The sequence below is a fragment of the Macrobrachium nipponense genome, chromosome 34 (genome assembly GCF_015104395.2).
Source record: "Macrobrachium nipponense isolate FS-2020 chromosome 34, ASM1510439v2, whole genome shotgun sequence".
NCBI lineage: Eukaryota > Metazoa > Arthropoda > Malacostraca > Decapoda > Palaemonidae > Macrobrachium > Macrobrachium nipponense.
Window position 1 is genome coordinate 14,791,664 of NC_061095.1, and position 25,399 is coordinate 14,817,062.

Sequence of the window (25,399 nt, forward strand, 5' to 3'; positions counted from 1 at the left end):
CCACCAGAAATTCTTGATTTGAGAACTGTTGCTTCAATTTCACAAGAAGTTTATTAGCGGCAGTGTGACGGCGACGCTATTACTACATTCAAGTCATAAGGAGACTCCAACTTTCATTCATTCAATCCAACTTACTGCGCTTTCAAGAAAGGTAAAAATAAAAGTGTTTAAACACATCGCTAAGATTTGCCTGGTAACATAAAATGACCATAACAATACATCGTCTAATTACCTCTGGGATTAACTGCTTTCAGTTAGGCAAACTGACCACACACCTTGCAGACGCCTGAACAATTAAAATGCAGCCATTGACCACACATTCCAAGGTAAAAAAAAAAAAAATAAAAAAAAAATAAATAAAGCACGTGTACCGTACAGGAACCCCATACTTGATCCCTCCCAGCCACAGACGAAGGCAAAAGAGCAATTAAAAGCGACAAGTAGGGTGTACACATTTTCTCTCTCTCTCTTCGTGACCTTACCAGCAACAGCAACAATTTGACCAAGACGCGCAAGAAACGTCCTGAGATCATACCTGACCCAAAATCTTGAGGCCACAAGATGTCCTTGCACGTGCCAAATATTACTCAATGGAGCTCTTCAACTAGAGCTTGTAGGACGGGGCGCTTGCATAGATTTTCCCTTGCAAGGGTTAATTTACCGTGAGGGTATTTCATTATCTTTTTTTTTTTTTTTTTTTTTCTTTTTTTTAAAGGGGGGAGGAGGAGGAGGAGGAGGAGGAGGACTGGTCCAGTCAGATTCTCACCTTCGCTGGTGGACATTTTAACACTCAGATAATTTTATTTGATTATTTTTTTCTTTTACACGAAGGCAGATATCTACTACATTTCATGTTTGTATCTACATATGCAACACCAAGTCTGTACCCCGACCCAAAACTACATACATTATTAGGGAACACACGCATGCAAGCATAATTTTATTATATATATATATATATATATATATATATATATATATATATATATATATATATATATTATATATATATATATATATATATATATATATATATATATATATATATATATATATATTATATATATATATATATATATATACACATATCCAAACAAGATTTTACAAGAAGGTCGCCGGTGGAAAGTGTCCCCCTTTGCCGTACACTAAACATGAATTTGCAAAGACTTCAAATGAATCTCTAATGATACCATCCAACCGCAACTCTTTTTAGAGGTTAAGAGTCGGTATGTACAACCTCCCTCTCTCTCTCTCTCTCTCTAACATCAGAGCAGTTCCAACACAGCCACTGCGACCACGTGATAGAAATAGTAGAAATGGGTGCATGGAGGGAGACCAGAAAATTACACACACTTCCCAGTCAACTGTAATTATTGTTAGTTTCCGATAATTGCATCACGTCAACAGGTTTGGCTTTACTTCTTGTAGTTGCAAACTTTCAATGTTGACAGATTTCTTTATTTCATCCGTTCAAAAAATCCCCCCCCCTTTTAAAAAATTAATTTATCTCATTTCAGGTAGAACACAGATCGCCTGACGAACCTTGTAACCCAATTCAGTGATATAAAAAATCAATTTCCAAATAACTGCCCTTGCAGTACACAGGAATTTCTACGGGGCATGGGCATGGTGTGAGGGAACACTTGATATGAGAGAGAGAGAGAGAGAGAGAGAGAGAGAGAGAGAGAGAGAGAGAGAGAGAGAGAGAGAGGTATACGGGATGAGCTAAGAACGCATGATCGCCGAGCAGCTGTTGAGGGAAAGGAAGAGATTAGGGGGAGGGGGAGAATTACATAGAAGATAGGGCCTGGGGGGGGGGGGGGGGCGTTATACAGGAAGACATCCACTAAACCAGGTCCACCCGCCTTTTTATTAGTGTATGGCTATGCGGCCTACGTTCAATTACTTCAACAGTCAACACAAGTACCAAGTGCTTCAATAAAGGCGAGGGTATATAACTTATGCGCCCTTTAAGGGACGGGAGACAAACAATGACTCATTCCTTGCGCCCAGATAAAATTCTAATTTTGATATTAAGCAGCTGTGCTAGTTTTCTTTTTAAGAGAAATTCGTAATTCTAAAATTCCAGAGGTAAAATAATGTACGTACCATCGGAATTTATCTATATTTTACGCTTACATAACTTTTAATCTGGAAATGAGAGGCTTCAGTACGACTTCAACTTATATTCACGACCAATATGCAAGCTACATGTACCATCAGGCAAGATACAGATGTGTCACCCTGGTATGAACTTGGTATGAATGCTTTACCAATCTGATTTCCCAGGGAGGGGTTTGAACAATCGCCACGAATAGTATGCATTTCTCATGACCAGTACCGCATGACTGTCGAAGTCTTTCGAACGGTAAGAGTTAACCACGTGAACTTGGACATTCCATTCGGAGTTGCAAGTAGCAGTTGCATACAAATCAAATTGACAGTAATAAGAAATACTTTAGGTTCAACGGGAACTACAGTGTTTCTAGGGTTCAAAAAGAAACACTAGTGTTTCAAGTCTGCCAAACAATCGTAGTTCACGTTAAGAAACCAAACAGTCCCCTTAACAAATCAACAAGGGAAAATACACGAGAGGGCGTGATAAGATATAAATAGTCCAGGGCATATGAATGCCAGCAAAGACGTTGACGGGTAGTGTCACGATGTGGCACTACATGGTGAAGTCATTAGGATAGTCACCCCAGAGTGGAGGCGTTCCTAAGCCACCCGAACCCACATGGGGGTCCGTGTCGTCCCACAGAAGGTTGAGGGATGGGAGAGTTATAGTGATTAAGAGATAAAATTAGTCAATACTGTCACACCAGGCAATATCCAGCCAGCCGTCTCTAGCAAAAAAATGTTTAAAAACCACTTATGATTTCAATTATTGGCCTTGACAAACAGTCATTTCTGATCAAAGGAATTCCAACGATAAAGAACAAACAATGACGCCTTTACACAAGTCTAAAACTACTAGCAGTAAAAGGAAATTAAATGAGAAACTTCAAGGCAAAATTACACAAGAAAAAGAAAAAATCAAATGAGAAACAAGACAAAATTAAACAGAAAATTACACGGGAAACAAAAATTAAATGAAAAATGAGCAACTAAAGCAAAAGAAATATAAATGATAAATGAGAAACTAAAGTAAAATTGAATGAGAAACCAAGACAGAATTGAATGAGAACGACAAAATCACATGCCAAAAAGGCAAAACCATCTCGAACACTATTAAACCGCACTCCACCCCTCCCCCCACCACCCAGCCGATCGAAGTTTCCTCTTGAACAGAACACTGTAACGAGAGAACCCAGAAAGGTTCTAAATCAAATGCCGCCACAACGGGCGGCAGAAGACCATCGAGACAAGCAACCAGTTGTATCTATTTATACACGGCAGAACAACGACCAGAAAACACCTCCCTCCCAGACTTGCTCGGGTTCTCAGAAGACGACACCTGACGTTCAACACCAATTTTGCATTTTGGACAAATAAAAATAAAATATAATCGACGATAAATTGTAATTTTTTTCTGAATTAAAGTCCACGTAATAACTTTATTTCTTTATCAACTCTGTCTCTTCCACAAATCGGAAATATTAGAACTTTAGTATAAGAAAAATCCAGTGTTCCAATTCATGGTTGGATCAAGACAGCTAAAATCCAGTGTAAAGAAAAGATTATTCTTCATCGGTTTTAAAACACAAACAGAGAGAGAGAGAGAGAGAGAGAGAGAGAGAGAGAGAGAGAGAGAGAGAGAGAGAGAGAGAGAGAGAGAGAGAGGAAATGAAGTTTGATAAGTACGAGGGGCAGCAATATTTAAGAGTGCGGCAGCACGCAGCACAGGCTTGACTTCTATTTGACTAAATTTCATTCAAGACCGTTACAGATCCATCAAGGTCTAAGTAGAAATGGCTTTTGCAAATTACATCAATGACAGAATGATGAAAAACCTCTGAGAGAAACTTTATTTGCGATAAAGGGAAAAAATATTCGTATCAAAGACACCTTCAATATACATGTAATGACAAACAGCTACAAGCAAACTACCATTGTTCCCCCAAAAAATGTTCCGTCCTCCAAATCACAAGCCAATAATAGCATTTGAAAAAACTAGAAACAGAAAACTAGCAGAAACTCTTAGCTGGTAACAATACTGTTGCCCAATCCCTGCTGGCAACTTCGTATAGGGTCCGTCCGTGGTTGTTTCTTGTTTCCAACATTCTCAGACAACTAGCATAGTGTTAAAAATACCAGTTTTCCCCTCCCCCCTTTCCATATCACTTTCAAATAAGAATCGTTAAAGGACATTGCTCGTAATATTTGGGATATACTGAATTAAGTCCCATCAAATTTTTACTTAATATTCATATGCAATGAACTAAATTTGGCCTAATCTGGTGTACAAAAAATTTACCCAGAAATCTAAAACAATACCTTTAACAAAATAAGCTTCTAAAAAACGACAAATTACGTGACAAGATAAACCACAAGGAAGCAACAAGTGAATGAACCGACTACCTGAATACACATGACAACCACGTGGGGGCCAGTTTCCATAGCCAATGGTGCTGGCATGTCTCGTCGAAACAAGTGCCAAAATCACGAATCTAGAGTATTTACAGCATATTCACGAGATACCTGCACGAACACCAGTCCGTCAGAAGCACGAGAACATTTTCACACGCATTTACATGACCGATATTTCGTACGCTATTCAAAATGAGTAGAGCTGTACTGCTAACAATCACGCAACCAGGTACTTGAAGAGTGCTACGTCTAAACTTTAATAATGGCTTCGAGCATTACCGGCTATTTGTAAATTTAGAACCAGTAGGAAACATCTCGAGATTACCTCACGTTGAAAGCCTTCAAGTTATGATGCTTTCCTTATGAGGAAAGCTACAAAACACCCAAGGCTTATAAGACTGAAAATCGTTTTTATTGAGGAAATTAACTGGGAATAAAGTACTTCATGAGAAACAAAAGGAAGAATAAGAAGCTATTACTTACAGCACTAAATCTTCAAAGCCCTTCACTATAATAGCTGCTGAACCAAACTCTCACAAGGTCACAGCCTAAGCTACTCGACATGGTTGGACTAGGCCTATACTTACGCAATAACAACAGTTTAACTAAACCTAAAGTTGAATGAGTTGGTAGGGAGACAAACCCAAAAATGTTGTTCAGGAGTGATGCCTGAGAATTAAACTTTAGAAAAAAAATACGAAGTAAATTCGTTGGGGAACTGAACATTTTTCTCAACAGTCTACAAGCTTAAACTGAATGCACTTGAAAAGGTCCAATTAACGTGCAGTCAAGTGCATCTAGCTGTGAGGAGAATGGCTTGTAACGAGGAAACGACATAAGAGTAATTAAATTTAACCTCCAGCATCCAGTAATAGTGTTGTAATTAATGTACGGTATATATCCTTCATTGGATTCCTCTGGTATTTGCTAGTTTGCAAGCAATTCATTCATTTTATTTAATTCATTATATATATATTATATATATATATATATATATATATATATATAGAGAGAGACAGAGAGAGAGAGATGAGAGAGAGAGAGAGAGAGAGAGAGAGAGAAGAGAGAGAGAGAGAGAGAGAAGAGAGAGAGAGAGGAGAGCAAATAAAATAGGCTTTTGCCAGGTGCTCAGTCCTTGACTAGCCTGTCTCTGCGGTTTCCTTTACTTTTATCTTGTGTCTGCAAATCTAACAACAACCCACCCCCCCCCCCCCCCCATCATCCCAACCCCAGCCCCCTCAACCAAGCAAAACACCGGATATACAAGAAAACATCTATACAGCAGACTAAAGCTACCTATGAGCGATACTAAACCTACACACTGCTTCAAAAGCATTACAAAACCAATGTGTGATTGCACGCAACAACAAATAATCATATTTGTATTTAAATAACTTGGGGACCAGAACTGATCTACAATTGTATTTATTTACACCATTCAACGTAATTAGAATACGTACATCAAGAGCCACTTGTTATGAATGGTATTCATAACTTATGAATGGTATTCATAACCATGTACTGGGCAACACAATGCTTGTGTCTGCTGTTAAATCATTCTTATATCGATAAATTTTTTACAAGGGATGAACTAACAATTCCAATTAAGAAACAAACAAGAACTATATAAATGAAACTGGGGAACCTGTTACATGACAGAGCCAATTTCATCCTACTTAGGCCCAATTCACACATGCTACAAATACATCATGCACAGCTAAGACAAAAATGCTCTAGGTGATACTAGTCAGGAGGGATTCCTCAACGCTAAATTATTGTCGCAGACCATGCAACATTTTTTCATTACAACAACACTGCCCATGAGTCTAAACTCTCTAAGGCACCAGACTTTGCAAAGCTAAGTAGGTCACATTTGTCGACATACGATATACCAGCCTGGGTGGGAGGGAATCTTCTCTTGTGAATGGTTTTACCTCCGGGGTTGAAAATTCCCTATTCTATTTGTGTGTGTGTGTGTGTGGGGGGGGGGGGGGCTGTTTCCCTGTACTGTCCCTCGTCCATTTCGGGGCTCGAATACAGTTTCAGTTGCTGGACATGCTACCGCCACCACCAGACCTACAAACCTGACTAGCCTAAATATATGGTTCAGAGACTAGATAAAATATATATACATAATATAGTAAAATAAACATTACCATGGACCAAAGTATATAGTAGCAGCAGTGATCCAATGAATGGGTTAACCATACGACACCCAACACGAAGGCCAACTGAAAATGAGACATGCGTAAAAACAATCCAAAGAAACAACTATATAACAGTAAAATAAACATACCAAAGGACCAAAGATATAGTAGCACAGGATCCAATGAAGGGTTAACCATACGACACCCAACACGAAGGCCAACATGAAAAATGAGACATGCTAAAACACAATCCAAAAGAAACAAACTTGAAAAATATACAAAGTTAACGGTTTCCCTTAATGACACCTCATTCTTCCTCGTCGCTTCGATGTGTGACAAAAATACATTATATGACTGGTGTCGGCTTATTCAAATGAGATTGTCCGACGTTTAATCTGACTACAGCCCATCTAAGCACGGTTGTGTAGTCTACACGTCGTCGTGAACGAAGATTCCTCCATTTCGTCAAGTCCAAAGTTTCTAGGATCTTTCTAGAATCTGCTTAATTAACTTTCCATTTAGTCGTTCACTAAGAACTGAGTCACTGTATAATGTACACACACACATATATATATATATACATATATATAATATATATATATATATATAGATATATATATATATAGTGGATGTGAAATCCAACTCCTATCATAATCAAAAGGCAACTTAACTCCCATCCCCCCTCCCCCCCAAAAAAAAAAAAAAACTATAAAAAAGAACGATAAAAACCTTCACGAAAAAAAAAAAAAACTTATCCCAAAAAAAAGTGACGTAACTGTCCACCAGTTCCGTTTCTTGAGCGTCCCTTCTCCTCCTCCTCCACCACCACAAGGGTAATTCAGAATCCTCCAAATCCCACACAAGGCAGATGCCACTGCTGTTATCGCGTCCTTCTGTCCCGTTAATATGAAAGGTTCTCACTCATCCTGAATACAAAACTGGCCGCCTTCCCTCCCACACACCCTCCTCACAGTACGCTCTCATCCTTCGTTCTTTTTCTACCAAACTCCTCATTAAGTGTACGGTCTTCTGCTTGTCTAGTAATTTGAAAGGTTGACGCCTTCTAAGAGATCTAGTATGCCAGCCTGAGAAGCGAACTTATACAAAGATAAAACATTTTACATCCTTGCCAAAAAATTTCATACATGAAAATCCCTTAAAACGACTAATACTGACACTAAGACTGCCTGGGATGGGAACTTAAATGTCCCATCATAATCCGCAAGAATACACATAAAACATATTTCAAAACTGAAAATATTAAGTTTAATTATTAAAATGACCAACACTGATAACTGTGTGAACATCCCAAAAAGAAGAGAAAACGCCCCAACCATCGTTATCTCTCGCCCAGGAAATGATCTTTGCCTCCCAAACAGTTATTGGTAAAGGTCACCTAGGCTAAGCGAGATGGTAAAGGAGGGGGATATTACCCTACTTCCCACACCCTTAATTGGATAATCAATAAACCAATTTTCAGTCTGAAGTGAAAGCGAGATACTATTCTACCTCCATCCAGTTTCCCTACTCTATTTGTGTGCAATTTCCCGTATGAAGTGGAGTGTATTTAAAAGAAAAGCAAGCACGATAATTATACTTCTGATATATGACTACTTTCATTGTCAAGTCTTTCTGTATCAACGGAAACTATCCAAAAGGCTTTCGCCACGAGAGCCCGTCAATAATACACAGTACAGCCGCCGTTGCATGACAACTAAACTAGCCTACTTCCTTATTCACTAGGGCAGAAAAGAGTGAAAGTAAAACCGTCTGGCAGACTGAGCAAGTCGAGTCAGGTGGGGGAGAGAAAATCCACAACGTATCACCGGGAACACGAAAAATGCCTGTCAACAAATTTCACATTAACTCGACTTTTATATTTGCAACACATGTTCACCACGAAGACTCGAGACCACAGCAGCTCTATAAAAGAGCCTACCGACTAAGTCATGTGGTGTAGATAGTCCTATTGATCCTCTTTACTTAGATACTATATTAAGTCATGTGCTGTAGATAGTCCTACTGATCCTCTTTACTTAAGATATATTAATAATACTAGTCGTACAGATAGTCCTATTAATTCTCTATTGATACAACAAGAATTGAATAAACACATTTAGATGTAGAGCATAACTACAAATCTAGACACTAACATATCAATTATCTACCTTAACTCACGTCCCAACAATTAATCGCCTAACCACAGTCTTCAAGAGCTCATTACCCACTGGTTAACCCAAGAGCTTATCCTTTCACAATTTACGAAAAGGACAGCCAGACAGCTACGCGAGATTTTTTTTTTTTTTTTTTTTTTTTTTTTTCTCGGACGAGACTCGGGAATTGGGATGGACCCACTACAAGACACCGCCAGACCGTGTGGTGGTAAGACGACACACTATTCAACAGCCCGTATCCCACACACTTTCTTCTTTGTTTAGACTTTCTCTCTCCTCATCCAAACCAAGCTGTCACGAAACGACAAAACCTAACAATCTGGAAAAAATTTCTTTGGAACACTTAGAGAGAGAGAGAGAGAGAGAGAGAGAGAAGAGGAGAGAGAGAGAGAGAGAGAGATATTTGTGGAACGCTTCGCCGAAACTTCCCACTCTTTCCTGCTATTTTATATAACGCGTTTCAACCTTTTTATTCATTCATTTTTTAACACTTCGTCTAAATTCTCCACACATTTCCGCTACCTCCTTATATACTAAGTGCTCCTGGCCCTTTATATCACATGTACCAACAACCTCCTCTTCTGATCCAATGCCTCTCTAAGTCTAAGCAAGATGAACAAAGTTCAGACAACTAAAATTCATAACCTTTCCTTTTAAATCCAAACTCTCAACAGTACTTTCAGTAAACGAGTAACTTGAAACAGAGAGAGAGAGAGAGAGAGAGAGAGAGAGAGAGAGAGAGAGAGAGAGAATACAATGGAATGTGTGTGAAAGTTCATAACTCACACGAGAAATCTTACAATCACAAATAACAAAACTGGTGGTGTAGAAAACTCCTTGATACGGCTCCTACTCCTCCATATTAAATATAAAATTACTTAAAAGTTACAATCACTGTCAGAAATTAAAACTTTACCATAACGTGAACAAAGAGAGCAATGCTTAATAATACTGAACCGACCTTGAGTCTCACCACCTCCAATCAATATTGTGGTAAAACGCCTCTCTCTCTCTCTCTCTCTCTCTCTCCACACACACACACCTCGTCTTTTTAAAAACATACCCAATCATCCTCTAAACTGGCACCATAATATCAAGGCTTTAATTTTTTCGTGTAGCCCTTTCATTTAATTAATAAATGCAAGCACACAGACATTATTACTATTAGCTTGATACTGATTCAATCTAAATAAAAACCTGGTAAAAAGATACGTGAATGCAAAAGTGCCGAGTCTAATTTTTTTTTTTAAATTAGTAACAACGTACCTCATTCCTCTACCTTATAATATAATATAATATATAATATAATATATAAATATATATATATATATATTATATAATAAATATAACATATACAATATATATACCTAAAAATACACTAAATCGGCTTATTATATTCTGAAAACCTTAGTGCTTAGCTTACCTCATGACAGAAGTATGAAGGGCTGTTCCACCTATGACTTGCTGGGTGCAATGCCCCCCTGTACAAACACCATGTCTACCCCTCCGCAGGGCATGAGAAACAGGTGGACAGGGGCGTTCGTGCACCCATCGGGAGGCGGCCTCACGTCATGGCAGGTCAGTCTCATCCTGTAGGCGTAGCTGCAGGGGAAACCACCTCCTGTTGTAAGATACTTGAGGCTGTCGGTGGATGGAGAGCCTTTCTTAGCTGGTCTTCAAGAGTGTCAGCGCCTCTTGACGTTGGGCTGAGGGTGGGGGCGAGTGAGCACTTAAACAACACTGACAGACTTGCCTCAAATAAGGTATACTTTTTTGGCACCGACCTTTAAAACACTTCCAACACTTCAAGTTACGACATCGGTTGAATAATACCGGAATCAAATAACTAAAAACGACATGGTTCATTTTACTGGCACTGAATGGCTTCATTTAACCCTTTTCTTTCCCATTGTATCCTTCCCTTTATTGTGCACGTTCTGACAGCCGTAACCTCGGGTTCTTGTACTTCGTGCAAACTGGCTGATAACACATCGTAGGCTTCCAAAGTTCCTAGTTATGACAAGACAAACTCACTCACTGTTGTGTGTGAATGAATAACACGACCGTTCAGGCGTCGTTATGGGTATAAATGAGACTTGCAATTATGACGAGATGGGCAAAGGGGGCGCAAAGAAGCGAACTACATCCTCCCTGGCGAACTTCCAGCCGGCAAAATGATTATTTGCGTGTGTGCTGATCATGATCGTGGGGGCTCTTTTTCTCTTATGTCATTTCAACACTTAACAGTTCCTCAACTGTTAGTCTTCCTCACATCAACTTTTTGACATTTTAATACTCCTTTGGCTGGCGTACGGCATTTTAATTTTTATTTAAATAATGATAGTCTCTTTTCGTGGCTATGGCGTGGAAACACACTCATGTACATATCACAATAGTCAAGTGGCAATTAGGTTGTTAAAACAGCAGGATTCGCTGTCAGGTCAGCAGGGGCAGTAGCAGTATAAACAGGCATAAGAGCCCTATTAAAATCTCTCCTGCCACTGCTGCTGTTGCAAATTTGCCACCAGCAGTTTTGATAACACCTGCTGAAACCACCTCGTCTGCCCGTCACCTACAAATTATTAGGGGGGAGTTGATTGAATCAACTACTTAAAAAAACCTTCACAAAAGGTTTGCTTTTTCTTACTCTAGTCCTTTTCACAATAAAAGTCTCAGAGGGGGGAGGGGTGGTTTGGGCAGTCAGAAGGTGGGCACAACCATAACGTCACCAGGTGTTTGCTGTTGGCACTGAACGGGCCATGATACTCCGGAGGGCACTGATGCCCATCCTTAGAAGACCCGGGCAGAGCACGTGCACTAGGCGCACTGCAACCACCCACACGTGCAAGTGTAAGACTGTGGGGGCGCGGGTGCTGGCACGATGGGGGCATAGTAATACCCATTGCTATAGATGACTGGAGGAGGAGGTGCTATGTGTACGTCGAAACTGCTGCTAGTGCTGCTTGTGGAGCTGCTACTGCTACTGCTACAGCTGCTGCTACTACAATGCTGTTGCTGTTTGGCGTATAATCTCTGCTGTTCCGAATAGAAGACTTGACAGGCGAGCTCGTCGATGAGGTTGAGGGTTTGGCGTCTTTCGTGCCCCATCAGGCAGACTGTGGACTCGTCGACGACGCGGTGCAGAACCATCAGGTATTCGTAACGCAACGCCTCGTCCTCCCCGACGAAGTGGTTCCACAAATAGGCCTCGAGTTTCGTCTGTTGCTGTTGAACGTCAGGAAAGTCTATGAAGAAGCGAGAGCACATGTATCGTTCGAGGGTCTTGATCTCCTCGGGGCGGGCGGGTTCGTAGTCCTTCACGATCAGGTTACAGTACTTGAGCAGACCACCGCCTCGAATCTCCTCGGGGCTCTTCGTGGCTATCAACTTCTTCTGCAGGTGATAGAGGGCCTCGCTGAAATCGCCGTACACACTCTCGCCCGCTACGGTTGGGTAGAAGTTCTCGCTCATGGGCATCTCCGCACAGTCGTAAAAGAGCAAGATGGAGTCCAGAACGATCTGGAAGGAGTCGACAGAGAACTCAAACTGGCGCTTCATGCTGTCGACGAACTTGAGTTCGACGTTTCTGCCTCCATTGTTGGACAGAGAAATGAGTGACCATCGGTCAGTGTCATTCACCTTCACCATTTTGTTGACATAGCCTTCCTTCATCGAGCAAGACGACATTCGCTTCTTGCTCACGCCCTCTGGCAAGTAGTCCAACAGCACTTCGAGAACGGCATTTTTCACGCGGTCGTAGTTGCGCGGCGTGCTCAGATCCACGGCGAAGATGAGGTCGAGGTCGTTGTAGGCCTGGTCGGAATCCGTGGCCAAAATGTGGGATGCAGCACCTCCGTTGATGCGAATGTCGCGCACTGTCATGGAATCAGCTTCCAGCTTAGTTCTGACCATACAGATCAAGTCCCGCAATCGGATCTCCAGCGTGGGGAAGTTTCCTCTGCCGTGTATGGGCACCACCTCGTGTAACAAATCATTCAGTTGACGCACCTGCTCGTAGCTGAGAACAGCAAACCTCTGATCCTCCATGTCGACGTTGAGGAGACCTTCCATTCTGATGCGAAGTAGCTCTTCAGCGCTGGCCACACTGCCGCTCTGTGGGGCAGAAGGCAAGAGTAAGTGTCGGGGGCTAAAGGAGATCAGTACGAAGTGAGAGTCGTGTGCGTGTGTTCAAAGCCTGTCTGCCGCGTCGCGTCCTCAACCCACCACAGCCACTAGTCAACTGACAAGACGGTTGGCAGTCGCCGCTCAACATGCCAGGTCTGAGGGAGGCAGCAGCAGCAGCAGCACTAGCAGGTGGCGGCGTGTGACGACCATGACGTCATACGCCTCACCGACACACGAACACACGCCCACTACTCTGCCTCAGAAGGCTGCGCAATGGTTGCGCCAATATGTAATACAGACAGGAATTCCACTACTATACAAATCAAGTTACGAAACGTGAAATAATTTGAGACAGATCACACTAAATGGAATTCCAGTTATATTCAACATAAAAAAATTATAATATGGTGCTACTTCAGTTTCACATTTTAATATATGTAATGAGAGAGAGAGAGAGAGAGAGAGAGAGAGAGAGAGAGAGAGAGAGAGAGAGAATTTTATATTTACTAATTTAATTAAAATTAAAACATTCATGGAAAAATACAAAACAATAAAATTTCATATCTTGATATAGTAATATGAGAGAGAGAGAGAGAGAGAAGAGAGAGAGAGAGAGAGAGAGAGAGATTTTATATCTAATTTAAAATTAAGAAAACATTCATGGACAAATACAAAATCATCATAGTGAACGATTATGAAGAGAGTTGCATTATATAACACATTAATGGAATTTAAAAACTGCATGAGACCAAGGAATATTAATACAGAATTTTTTAAAACAATAAAAGAGAAAAATACGTGACTTATGACGACCGTTCCCTTTAAGTTCAGACGAGAAGCATTCCATCTCAAGGACGCAGTGATTCACATTTCAAAAAATGATTCTAATTACATATATATATATATATATAATATATATATATATATAATATATGATATAATATTATATATATATATATAGATAGATAGACAGATAGATAGATGGATAGAGATAGTGAATTATTATTGACAACCTGTTACTCTCTCTTCATAAAGCTTTCTAAAATTCGACAAAGCTAACTCAGGTTCCTTAAATCACTGTGCCTATTTTAACCAACCAAAATGTTCGACAACTACGATACCTTAATTACGGTATTTTGAACGTACTCTAATCAAGTTCCCACTCCTACTGACTCACTATTTAGTAAATTAATCTAGTTAATCAAAAATAAACTTCAAAGAAAAGACCACATTGGAATCAAATATTTATCCAAATGAATTCCCGGCAAGATTTAACTAAAGACAAGCATAACAGGAACTCACACCTTGCGTGGATATATATATCACACAAATTTTGAAGGAAATTACGGTAACTTTGCATTATACCGTTAGGATAGAAACGGAACTTGTTAAAATCTACGGTATCTACGCGTATATTTCCAACGGTTACCTTATTAAAATTACCTCCATCGGACAAGCCAAAGACACACAGGTGGTTGATTTAAAAGGAGGCTTAAGCTTTCACGTGAAATCTTCAAGTACAAAAGAAAAACTCAAGAGGAATACTGTAATAAACAGGTCATTATTCATGGCAAGTGTGCTTAAGTAATCTACGAAAATAAAAATTTCTATATATGTATAAAACTATATATATATATATATTATATATATATATATATATATATATATATATATATATATATATATATATATATATATATCTCAAGAGGAATACTGTAATAAACAGGTCATTATTCATGGCAAGTGCTTAAGTAATCTACGAATAATTCTCTATATGTATAATTATATATATATATATATATAATACATGAAATAATATAATACATACTTAAAATATAACTATCTTAAATAATTGAAAAGTGTCTTAAAACAGAAAATAAGTCTTAAAACAATCATTAATAAAATTAAGTCTGAAACGAAAGGATTTAAAATCAAGTTAACTGCGGATTTGATAGCATATAATTTTCTCTTTTTAGAAACAGCCATAATTAATGGGCATTCCACGCACACAATTACTTACACAATGCGTTTTTAATCGTGTAATTCTTGGCGTAATTTCAATTATAGTATATTTTCTGAAAACTGGACAACTGCTTTATAATACTAAAAAAAATCCTTTACATAAAAGTTATAGGCAGCAATCAGGCAATGAAACAAACATCAAGGTGTCTTAACACAAATCACAATAAAGGTTCAGGGGCTGTTTTTTTTTTTTTTTTTTTGTTTTTTTTTTTTTTTTTTTTTTTTTTTTTTCTAAGGAACGAAAGCAATGACTTGCAAAACTTAGAGAGATTAATGAAACTCACGAGGAGTGACTACAATGGCCGAAAGGAATGCAGGATTTTGAAATAATTGAAGTGTCGAAGAGTATGGCCGGTAGACTTAAAAAACCACGAGAAGGCATGCGCGCACAGTTGCGTGCAAGTGCGTGCGTGCGCGCCCTCAAGCCCACTGAGTACACTCATGGTATTATTGAAATTAAGCTAATAATTTTCTTAATATGATCAAGCGACTGATATCAATATTTTCATACTATAATAATATTAATAATAAATTGTGTTGTACCGCGGGATACCCCATTCCCCTGAGTTACACTGGCTACCCATTAGTGTTTGAATGGGTTTAATAAAACGTGTTGTGTCTATTACTATCCAGACCAGGTGTTTACATACTTGGTGTGGGTACATATACAGCCAACGAATGGTGTCAATAAAGACTAAGTACAGATTTACAATTTACAGAGCCAGAATGTAAATCCAATGCAGGTTTTGGAGCCTTCCATGTTCTCAATAATATCGTTTGTTTGTGTATGGTGTTTTTACGTTGTGTGGAACCAGTGGTTATTCAGCAACGGGACCAACGGGTTTAAGTGACTTCCATATCACGTCGAGAGTGAACTTCTATCACCAGAAATACACATCTCTCACACCTCAATGGAATGCCAAGGAATCGAACTCGCGGCCACCGAGGTGGCAGGCAAAGACCATACTAAACCACGCCACTGAGGCGCTTCAATAATTTTGCATTGAATCAAATTCCAATGGTATCATGAGGATCGAAGATATGACGTCTTAATTCTGTATTTTTTAAGTCTTAATTTTTTAAAAAAAGTTCTGATTGGTGGATTTGTCAGTAAACAATAGTGTCGAGATTCTTGTAAGTATATACGTGCCCTACTGGACTGGACCTTCATCTGAACCAGTTTACTCCGACATTATTTCATTCTCCTGTCAGAACTTATACTCTTTCCTGTCATAACACACCCCATTAATTACGAAAAATTCTTCTTGAAAATTAAATCGTTAATAATTCCGAGACCTGTCAAACTAACTCGGCCTCTTCTCTTGCTGCTGTTCCAGTAAATTTAAAACTTGGGCAAATTTTGCCAAAATGCAGACGAATATCATACTGGCGTAAATGCTGTTTCAGTATTTGTCCAAATATTACCCCGTTACAACAATTTTTATGTATTAGTTTATTAAAAAATAATTTGCACGTATATATAGTAATTCGCAAATTCAATCGTTTAATTGTCGCAAACGAAATTACAGTTTGGCACGGTTATACACTTGATATTTTTATAATGCCAATAAAAAGGCTGCAAATTGCGAAATAAATTTGGAAAAAAGAGCAGCAAACTGAAAGACACTGGAATATGCTTAAGAGAATGACACGGCAATATTACATATTCGGTGGCTTGAAAATTAAGAACTATTATACAGAGTATTTTCACAGGACCTTACAGTCATTTGTCTAGACTGTTACAAGGTTGGTACGAAGCTTTGGTCTTGTGAGGGTTTGGGGGGTTGGGGTAGGTTATTGGAACAAGTTAGTATAAAGAACCCACATGATAATACAGGGCAATGAAGCTGGCTTTTAAGGGGACCTTGGTAGTCTTTTCTCCTAATTACTTCACTTTTCTTTTCCCTAACTTCTTAAACATTATTTGCCTCTCGAAGAGGTGATTAGTACCTTATGGGTTTTTTATGTTTATTACACTAGCCTGCGATTTTAAAAAAATTCATTTTATGAGCATTTAGCTTAATTTAAACATTCCACCCTACGAAAACCTCCAAACCTCTGATCATTCAAATACGTCCAAGTTACTCGAACGCTTTGATAAAAGCACTGAAAGATAATGAGAGGTTTCTTTTTACTCCCAAGCCAGCCAAAACGACCTTGCGACTGGAAAATTATTGGAAGAACTGGTTATTTAACGGACAGGAGGTGCGAGAGAGAGGAGTGAGTTTATTCGCCAGCATGCGATCACTCGCAGGTAGGTGTGTGTGTGTGTATATGAGAGAGAGAGAGAGAGTTGAGAGAGAGAGAGAGAGAGAGAGAGAGACCCATTGTCTGAAGAGCGATTGTGACACTCTCCAAATGTGTGTGTGTGTGTGTGTGTGTGTGTGTACAGTACTTCTTCAAACTTTGCCTTCAATTCTCTCATGTGCGGCGTGCTTTTGTTCCAAGCACGAGTACGAAGGCACGGGGCGCAAGTTTAAAATGAAGACAGATTTTGTTTTGCCAGCTATCGCATCAGTAAAAAAAAAAAAAAAAAAAAAAAAAAAAAAAAAAAAAAAAAAAAAAAAAAGGGGGGGGGGGTGTCTGCAAATAGCACTCTCTCCACACAAACACACCTGCATTATATCATATATACATAATATATATTATATATACATATAGATTAATCCAAGTTTAATTAAAATGAATAATCAAACCCTATCTGGGAAAACCGAACGAACCATGATTATTAAATGTTACTGATAAGATAAAAAAAATTATATATATATAACCTCTGCTGGGCCTCGAACCCAGGCCAATGCCTTATCTCTTGGGCCACAACAGGAACGTTGCACATGACACCTGCAATAATTAAGTTTTAAAGGCACGGTTTCACGTTGCTACGTAAGTTGGCTTTCAAGGTCACTATTTCCATGTTGGATTTCGACGTTCTCTCTCTCATTTTCTAATCGTATATAACAACTGTAGGATGCTATTAAAACCTAAATCTTCGATAAATGAGTTTTTTTTTCATAATTACTCCAAACTAGACATGATATTCCTTCAATTTTTTTTTTAACAGTCGTATATGCCCATACAATTTTTTTTCAACAGTCGTGTATGCCTATGCAATATTTTTTAACATTCTTATATGTCTATACAATATTTTTTCAAGTCTTATATGGCTTATAAAATATTTTTTCAAGTCGTATATACCTATACAATAAAGCCACAAACCCGATACGCAATTAACTTGACACATTCCATTCACCAAATTATGAAAAAAAAAACGTGTGATCTATTTAAACAACAAAATTATAGAAGGAAAGCATTTGTTTCAATTCGAAAAAAGCTACATTGCTTCATGCAGCAATTACCCTTACTCGTTCCAGAGACCAACACAGCGAACTTTGAAAGAACAACCCCCCCCCCCCCTTCAAAGGTTTTATAGGCAGCAAACGAATCATAGCACGCCCGGTTAAACAAATGAATGAATAATTTAAAACATAACACCATAAAAATCCAAAAGCACTGGGAACTCACGACGGCAGACTTCGACGAGACTTCCGTTAGAGTCGAGGGTCGAGGGAATATATACAACTATCAAAGAATGTGGTTATTGGTTGTGTGTATGCAATGTCGTCCTTGAGGTTTGGAGGCCGAACCAAAGACAGCGCAGGGGTCTTTCTTCGTGTTTACTAGCAACTACCTACTAACTGGAGATAAATATAACTCACTATGCACATACGCTAGTCACCTGAAGCAATAAACCGTTAGTTGTCAGTAGTACACAATGCACAAGTCCTTCCTCTGAGGATTTAAGAGAAAGAATTGACTACCAGTGCCATATATATGAATATAATAATTACTACACTAACGGTAGATTTAACCGACAGTTTAGATTTTTTTAATTTTTAACTGTAAGATATGAAAAAATCCGCGAGTCAGGATAAATCTACCATATAGTTTAATAGTTCCTATATTCATACATGAAGCTAGTAATCTTATTCGTTAGTGGAAATAGGCATCAAATCCTCAAATAGAAGTAAACTACCTTAGTTCCTACCCAACTAGAGTCGTAATCTATTGCTTTCCACGAAACAAAAGACCTTAGGAGTACATTTACTCCTCCTCCACTTTAGAAAAACCGAATTCCACAACCCCTGGTGGGACTCGAACCCACAATCCTTGGCTTAGGAGGCCAATGCCTTATCCATTGGGCCACAGGGGCGGTACGAATGCTAGACGATTCTTACTGTCTCTAAAGCGAGTTTTTCTTACTGTGGTAATTTTTTTTTTTTCGATTTCTAACTAAAACCAGTTTACGTCTGGGATGAACGACTAAAGATTCACTCAGTTTGCAACTTGTTAAAACGAAATAGTTGACCGCCTCATGCCTAGAGGAGGAAAAATGTTGCGGAGAGAGAGAGAGAGAGAGAGAGAGAGAGAGAGAGAGAGAGAGAGAGAGAGAGAGAGAGAGAGAGAGAGCACATTGAAACATTGCACGAATTGGTCGATATTGTAAGTTATACTATTTAGTTTAAAAGCCCTTGAAATAAAAATCAGAATGGTCTACAAAGATAGCGGACATTCAGCAAAAATCCCCGAGGCTTAAAATTGCACTGAATGCATTATAAAATCAAAGAACATAATAAAAATACTAAATTATTCAACTCAAAAAATTACGACAAAGAATAAATTACTCCCAACATTTCTCTCAATGAACTAATAACACGGAACAAGTAACCTTTTAAAAGTTACCCCAAGATCCAGTGATGGAAGACAAAGGAAGACATCAATTAATTGTAGACACTATGCATCAGTGTACGATCATTTGCAGCCTATATATAACTTCAATGCTCTCGATTTCTCCAGACCGAAACGGTTTCCCCTTGATGGTGATTATTAAGACGACGCTAAAACTGTTCTCGATACTGATTGGGAGCATTTATATATATATATATATATATATATATTATATATATATATATATATATATATATATATATTATATATGCCCCTTCAGTATTCGAGAACAGTTTTAGCGCGTCTATATATTTAAATTAAATGAAGTACGATACGGCTTTTAAGAGTTGCATGATGAAATTTGGAGAAATAAAACCCGACAGAGAGAGAGAGAGAGAGAGAGAGAGAGAGAGAGAAAGCGCTTGACATTTACTCGTAAAGAGAAGCAGAAACACCATGCATGAGAGGAGAGAGAGAGAGAGAGAGAGAGAGAGAGAGAGAGAGAGAGAGAGAGAGAGTCGAAAATGAAGAAATTAAACACTTTAAAGAAGAACAAGAAGCCTGAAGGGAACTGGCACAACGCAGGGTGTGAGCAAATTAGTGGAACGGAATACATGACACAAGGACGAATCCAAGGATGGGAGACGATGACTCGGCAGTGCAGTCGATCTGAACAGAGCTGAGATGGGAGGGGGAGGGGGAAGGGGGAGGGGAGGGGGGGATGGGGGGGAGGGGGAGGGAGGGGAGGAAGGAGAAGAAAACTGTTTTGATTGTGGTTTATGGGGGCGTGAGTCCAACTAAAGAGAAGTCAGAGCATAATCGAAGGAGAGAGAGAGAGAGAGAGAGAGAGAGAGAGAGAGAGATGCATGAAGGCGAATGCGATGTTTGAAGGAAATGGACTGTCGGAGAGGAGCCGTTGCAAAGGCAAATCCCAATCACTACTACTACTATCAGTAATAAAGTTACTGTAACCTTGCCTTTCCTTCATTATGAAATACTATTTCCTCTACAGGTGACAGTTCTATCGAGCTTCCCCTTGTATAAAAAAAAAAAACCAATTTAAAATTAATATATCACAGAAAAATAACACTTCGACTAACTGCAGGTTGCAAGATTGAATAGACCACTGATCCATAACGCTTAGGAGAAATGTGGCCACATAGTGTCACCTTAATTCATTACTCAAGGTCACTATTTTAATATCACTCAAGGTCACTATTTTAATATCACTCAAGGTAATAACATTTTAATGATCATTCATATGAGGACTATGAAAATATAAGAATTGTCTACTGTTAACAATTCCTACGTGTTATCAATTCCTATAATGGTCTACAGTTTTACTCGCTGTAACAGTTAAAGGTTTCATTAACAAAGTAGACAAACTAATTAATGAGTAAATGAAATATACACCACCATTAGGCATAAATACACGAGGGGACATGGAAAATATATTTCGACATAACCCTACAATAGAGGTATTTGGAAACCCTTTGAGTACATGGTATCCAAAATACCCGGTAATAAGTTGCCCCGAGAACTAAAATACCATGGAAACAATAAAGGTTTAAGAACAATTAATATTACTTACTGAAAACGCTTACATAAAAAACAAGTAATTTAAACTACCGTAAACAAACTAATGGTTGACGATGACTAATAGGTGTCCAAATATGCAAAATTCACTGACAATGTACAAACCCAACGTTGCCACCAATTATTCCAAAACTTAAATCATCTACGTACACAGCCATGCACGACGTTCCAGACCTCGTTCATATTAATGTACACAAAGGCCCCTATTGCGCCTAAGTGTTCTCGCCTGCCACCTCGGTGGCTGCCAGTTCGATTCTAGGGCATTCCACCGAGTGGTAAGAGATTTGTATTTCTGGGGATAGAGGTTCACTCTCGACGTGGTTCGGAAGGCACTTAAAGCCGTTGGTCCCGTTGCTGAATAACCACTGGTTCTATGCAACGAAAAAGCAAAGGCATCTAAGCGCTGTAATATTAGTAAGATATATCTGAAGTGTAGACGCTCCATGCAGCGTCTGCACAAGGGAAAAAATATTAGCTAAGAAAGCATCTGTATATCACAATGCCTTATGCTATATTTCTCTAATATCCTCTATGGCGCTGCCCTGGCTCCACTAGTCTAAATCTAAGTAAAAACCAGAGTGACCATGACATTGACAGTTCTTACTTACCAACGAAGCAGCTACCTCACAAGAAAATGGCTAACTGTCTAAAACATGTATTCTCTCTTGCCCTTCATCGGACAAGAATCAAAATTCGATTAAGTCTGGATCACGCTCATGTCCGTCTGACTATTGTACAGCCGTTCACTCTTAAACTTTATGACAAGGAGCATTGGAAATAACATACTTGGTGATTTTTGCAATTGTGGGTGAAAGGTCCTTTAATTTATACCGCCGCCGCAAAAACAAAAAACACACACACGGTACCAAAAAATGAGTCCACAGATTCAATTGGGACTTACAAGATTTATTATTTATGGAGTTTTGTATTGTTGTGAACATTTACTTTTATATTTTTCTCGTATTCAGTGTGAATGTGTTAACTGGTCATTTATATAAAGGGGTACAGAGATGCCTAGATTCGTGTACAGTAAAATATTAGCTGCATACAAGCAGCACGTTGTATAAAGCAAATACTTTAGCTGTATGGAAAGATGGCTCCGTGTATTTCATCTATTTTGTTAAACAATAACAGATTCTCCCTTTCCATGTGTTGTGAAGATAACACGAGACTACGCTAACAACCGGGTAGGCCCCACATTAAAAAAGGTTGGCCACATACAATAACAGAATCAAAAAGGTAGGCCACACTAAAAGAACAAAAAAGGTAGGCCACATACTATAACAATGAAAAAGGTAGGCCATATACTATAACAGAATCAAAAAAAGGTAGGCCACACTAAAAGAACAAAAAAGGTAGGCCACATACTATAACAATGAAAAAGGTAGGCCATATACTATAACAGAATAAAAAAGGTAGGCCACATACTATAATGGCACCCTAAACTGAGTTACTAACTCTCTTGTTTTTTAAAAACCACGCACCACCTGACATTTCCGCGTCAATATGACATACAGATCCCAGAGTTCTAAGAAAAAATGGTTTACCGTTGCTACTTTGGCTTGTGATCTACGCTTCACCCGGTCCGAGCTTCCTTCAAGGGGCAGAGGTGCTATTTATTTATAGTACGAATTTAACACCTATGGTAAATGCAAAGTAAACGGCCGCACGAAGATAGTTTATTAATTAATAATGATAATTTGACGACCACACACTATAGAAACGGGTGTATATAAAATACTTTGATCCCCGAGGGGCTGGTACTAACCACTGCGTCCCAACGAGCTTCCCACCACGTTGAGTATCATAAGCCTAAGGAGAACCAATTGACCTTTCCAAACACGGTAACAAAAAAGGCTGTAACCTGGTCATTTCCCAGTTACACCGCTTCTAAGGTCACGAACGAACTGTGACATCGCAAATGCAAAATAAAACAATGACGTTGTTCAAGCGCCAAATTCTATAACAGAAATAAAGGAAGTAATGAAAAAGAATAAATACTTGACGTCGGCTTCTGGCAACTGACAAATCTTATTACGCATCACGAACCATTGTTCCCACAACCACGTAGTTACTTGGTCACAGCACGAAACTAAATGCAACTATTCATCGAACGTTGGGACAGTTCGAGAAAAACTAAACAAAGAGAAGGGACATCAGAGTCCTGCGAGGGGGGGGAGGGGTAAAACGAGAGTACTAGTACTAAGGGTGTCCCCCAGCAGGCGTCCTTTCCTCACGGTCTTCCATCAACGGCCGACAAAAACTAGTCTCCCGGATGATCACGACGAAGTGTCTTCTCACTTTCAGGAAGGACAAGAGACCGTTCCAGCAGCAGTTCCTCTCCGGCGAAGACCACTCTGAGACGAGGAAGAGTATTTTCGTCCTCTGGGTGAGACACTAAAATACTTAGGTCATCTCCTGCTCTTATCCCAAGGGCGGCAAGAAAGCCAAGGGCGTGGGGGGGACGGAGGGGAAAGCACACCATGGGAAGAGCAAACTGTCAAAGATGACACCAACATACGAGTAGGAAAGGAATGCGGTTATCAACCAGCAAGATAAAAGGTCGCCAAATACAGACTTCCTATAGTTTATCTGAAAAATTCAGTTGATGAGCTTGAACTTGACACGTGAACAAGCTTCCTCCGCTTGACGAAAGGCTTAACTATTTAAAAGTATAACGTCACCATTGACATAAAATATTCGCGCAGGGGAATAAATACTGTACATCATAAGGAGGTTTGTAAATAGACTTAGAAGTATAAATTCATTCGGAGAGATCTGAATTTAGTACCAAATGTGACCCCACTAACAAGCAAGATCTTGAGAATGTGGCCTCAAACGCAGGCCAAGTAGACTTAAAAGTGAGAATAAGGGTCATATTTCCAGTGGGGAGTGTTCAATTGAACTAACTTTACACATGGTCTGATTCCAGTCAATACAGACACTGACCCATATAACCAGAGTAAGTATAAAAAAAATATATGTAATCCCTAGAGGGAAGTTCCTTGACATCACCATTACATCACAGATGAACCATCGACAATCAACAATGAATACAGAGCTGAAAAAAAAAAACTGCGAAGCGGTACAAAACTATAATTGATGAGGCGAACTTACTATATTCTGAAGACTAAGTCCTACTCTGTCTCAAATTTACTTCCCTGGCCATTAAACACACACCATGACTGTGTTATATGAATGTCACAAGCCTAAACATGGAACCAGAATACAACTAGGAACACAAGGCCTACCGGTTATTCCAGATGCTGGGCTGGGACTAAAAAGGTGCGAATCATCATAAAAAGAAGAAAACCCTGAGGGCATCTACTGAACCAGTTACGACAAAGAAAACTAAGTTTCGACAGATGGATAGAAACAAAAAAAAGTGGCCAGGATGACATAAAACTTGGCCCTCCAAACAAACACCAATGGATGATCAAACCGATTTAGTGAATGAACGAATGCTGCTGGTGCTGCTACTACTACAACCATTACACACGAACTCATACGTGAGCTTTACTAGACATCGCTTAATGGAGGGTTAGAGTTCATAATATATATACACTTATAGCAAGTAATTGTTTATGCTCTGTGATTTATATATAAAAAAAAGCCACAGAGCCTTTTTGAAGCACTGTAATTCAAAGGAACCAACGACGAATCTGTTACAATTCCTTAAAAAATAAACTTGTCGAAGGAACGACAAATGTAATGAGGTAAGCTTTACTGAAAAAAAAAAACTTTCCTGATGCTTCAATAAACTCCAAGATGGCGTTCAACCTTCAAATTCTAAGTGGCACACGGATGCTAGACACTTAATACATCTTTAAATGCATTAGCGCGCATGCGCACTACGAACGGGGTAAAATCCAAAGTCATCGGTCTAGTAGGCATGGTAACAAAATGGTTAGACAGCACATAAGCAGTATCGTCCTCTCCCGGTGAACCGGCGATCCACTGAAGGCTGATAAAAACTTGGTCAGCCTCGAGGGAAATTAGTACTTGTTGCGAAGGGCTCTTTTTCCTCCACAGGTGGGGATAATGCAATGGGGAGGAGGGGGGGGCGTGGGGGAGGTGGAT

General features: G+C 39.2%; 1 protein-coding gene and 1 non-coding gene across 6 annotated transcripts in view; both read right to left on the reverse strand.

Moving 5' to 3' along the window:
• Positions 1–25,399, reverse strand: part of LOC135207926 (terminal nucleotidyltransferase 5C-like) — a 775,982-nt gene that overhangs the window by 23,327 nt on the left and 727,256 nt on the right. For all 5 annotated transcript variants that reach the window (XM_064239879.1, XM_064239878.1, XM_064239881.1 and 2 more), the window contains one exon: positions 10,275–12,964. In XM_064239879.1, coding sequence (XP_064095949.1) covers positions 11,669–12,922 — 1,254 coding nt within the window. In that variant the 5' untranslated portion in view covers positions 12,923–12,964 and the 3' untranslated portion in view covers positions 10,275–11,668. The remainder of the gene's footprint in view (positions 1–10,274; positions 12,965–25,399) is intronic.
• On the reverse strand, positions 19,136–19,208 carry Trnar-ccu (transfer RNA arginine (anticodon CCU)). Its single transcript has one exon. It is a non-coding gene; the product is annotated as a tRNA-Arg (tRNA).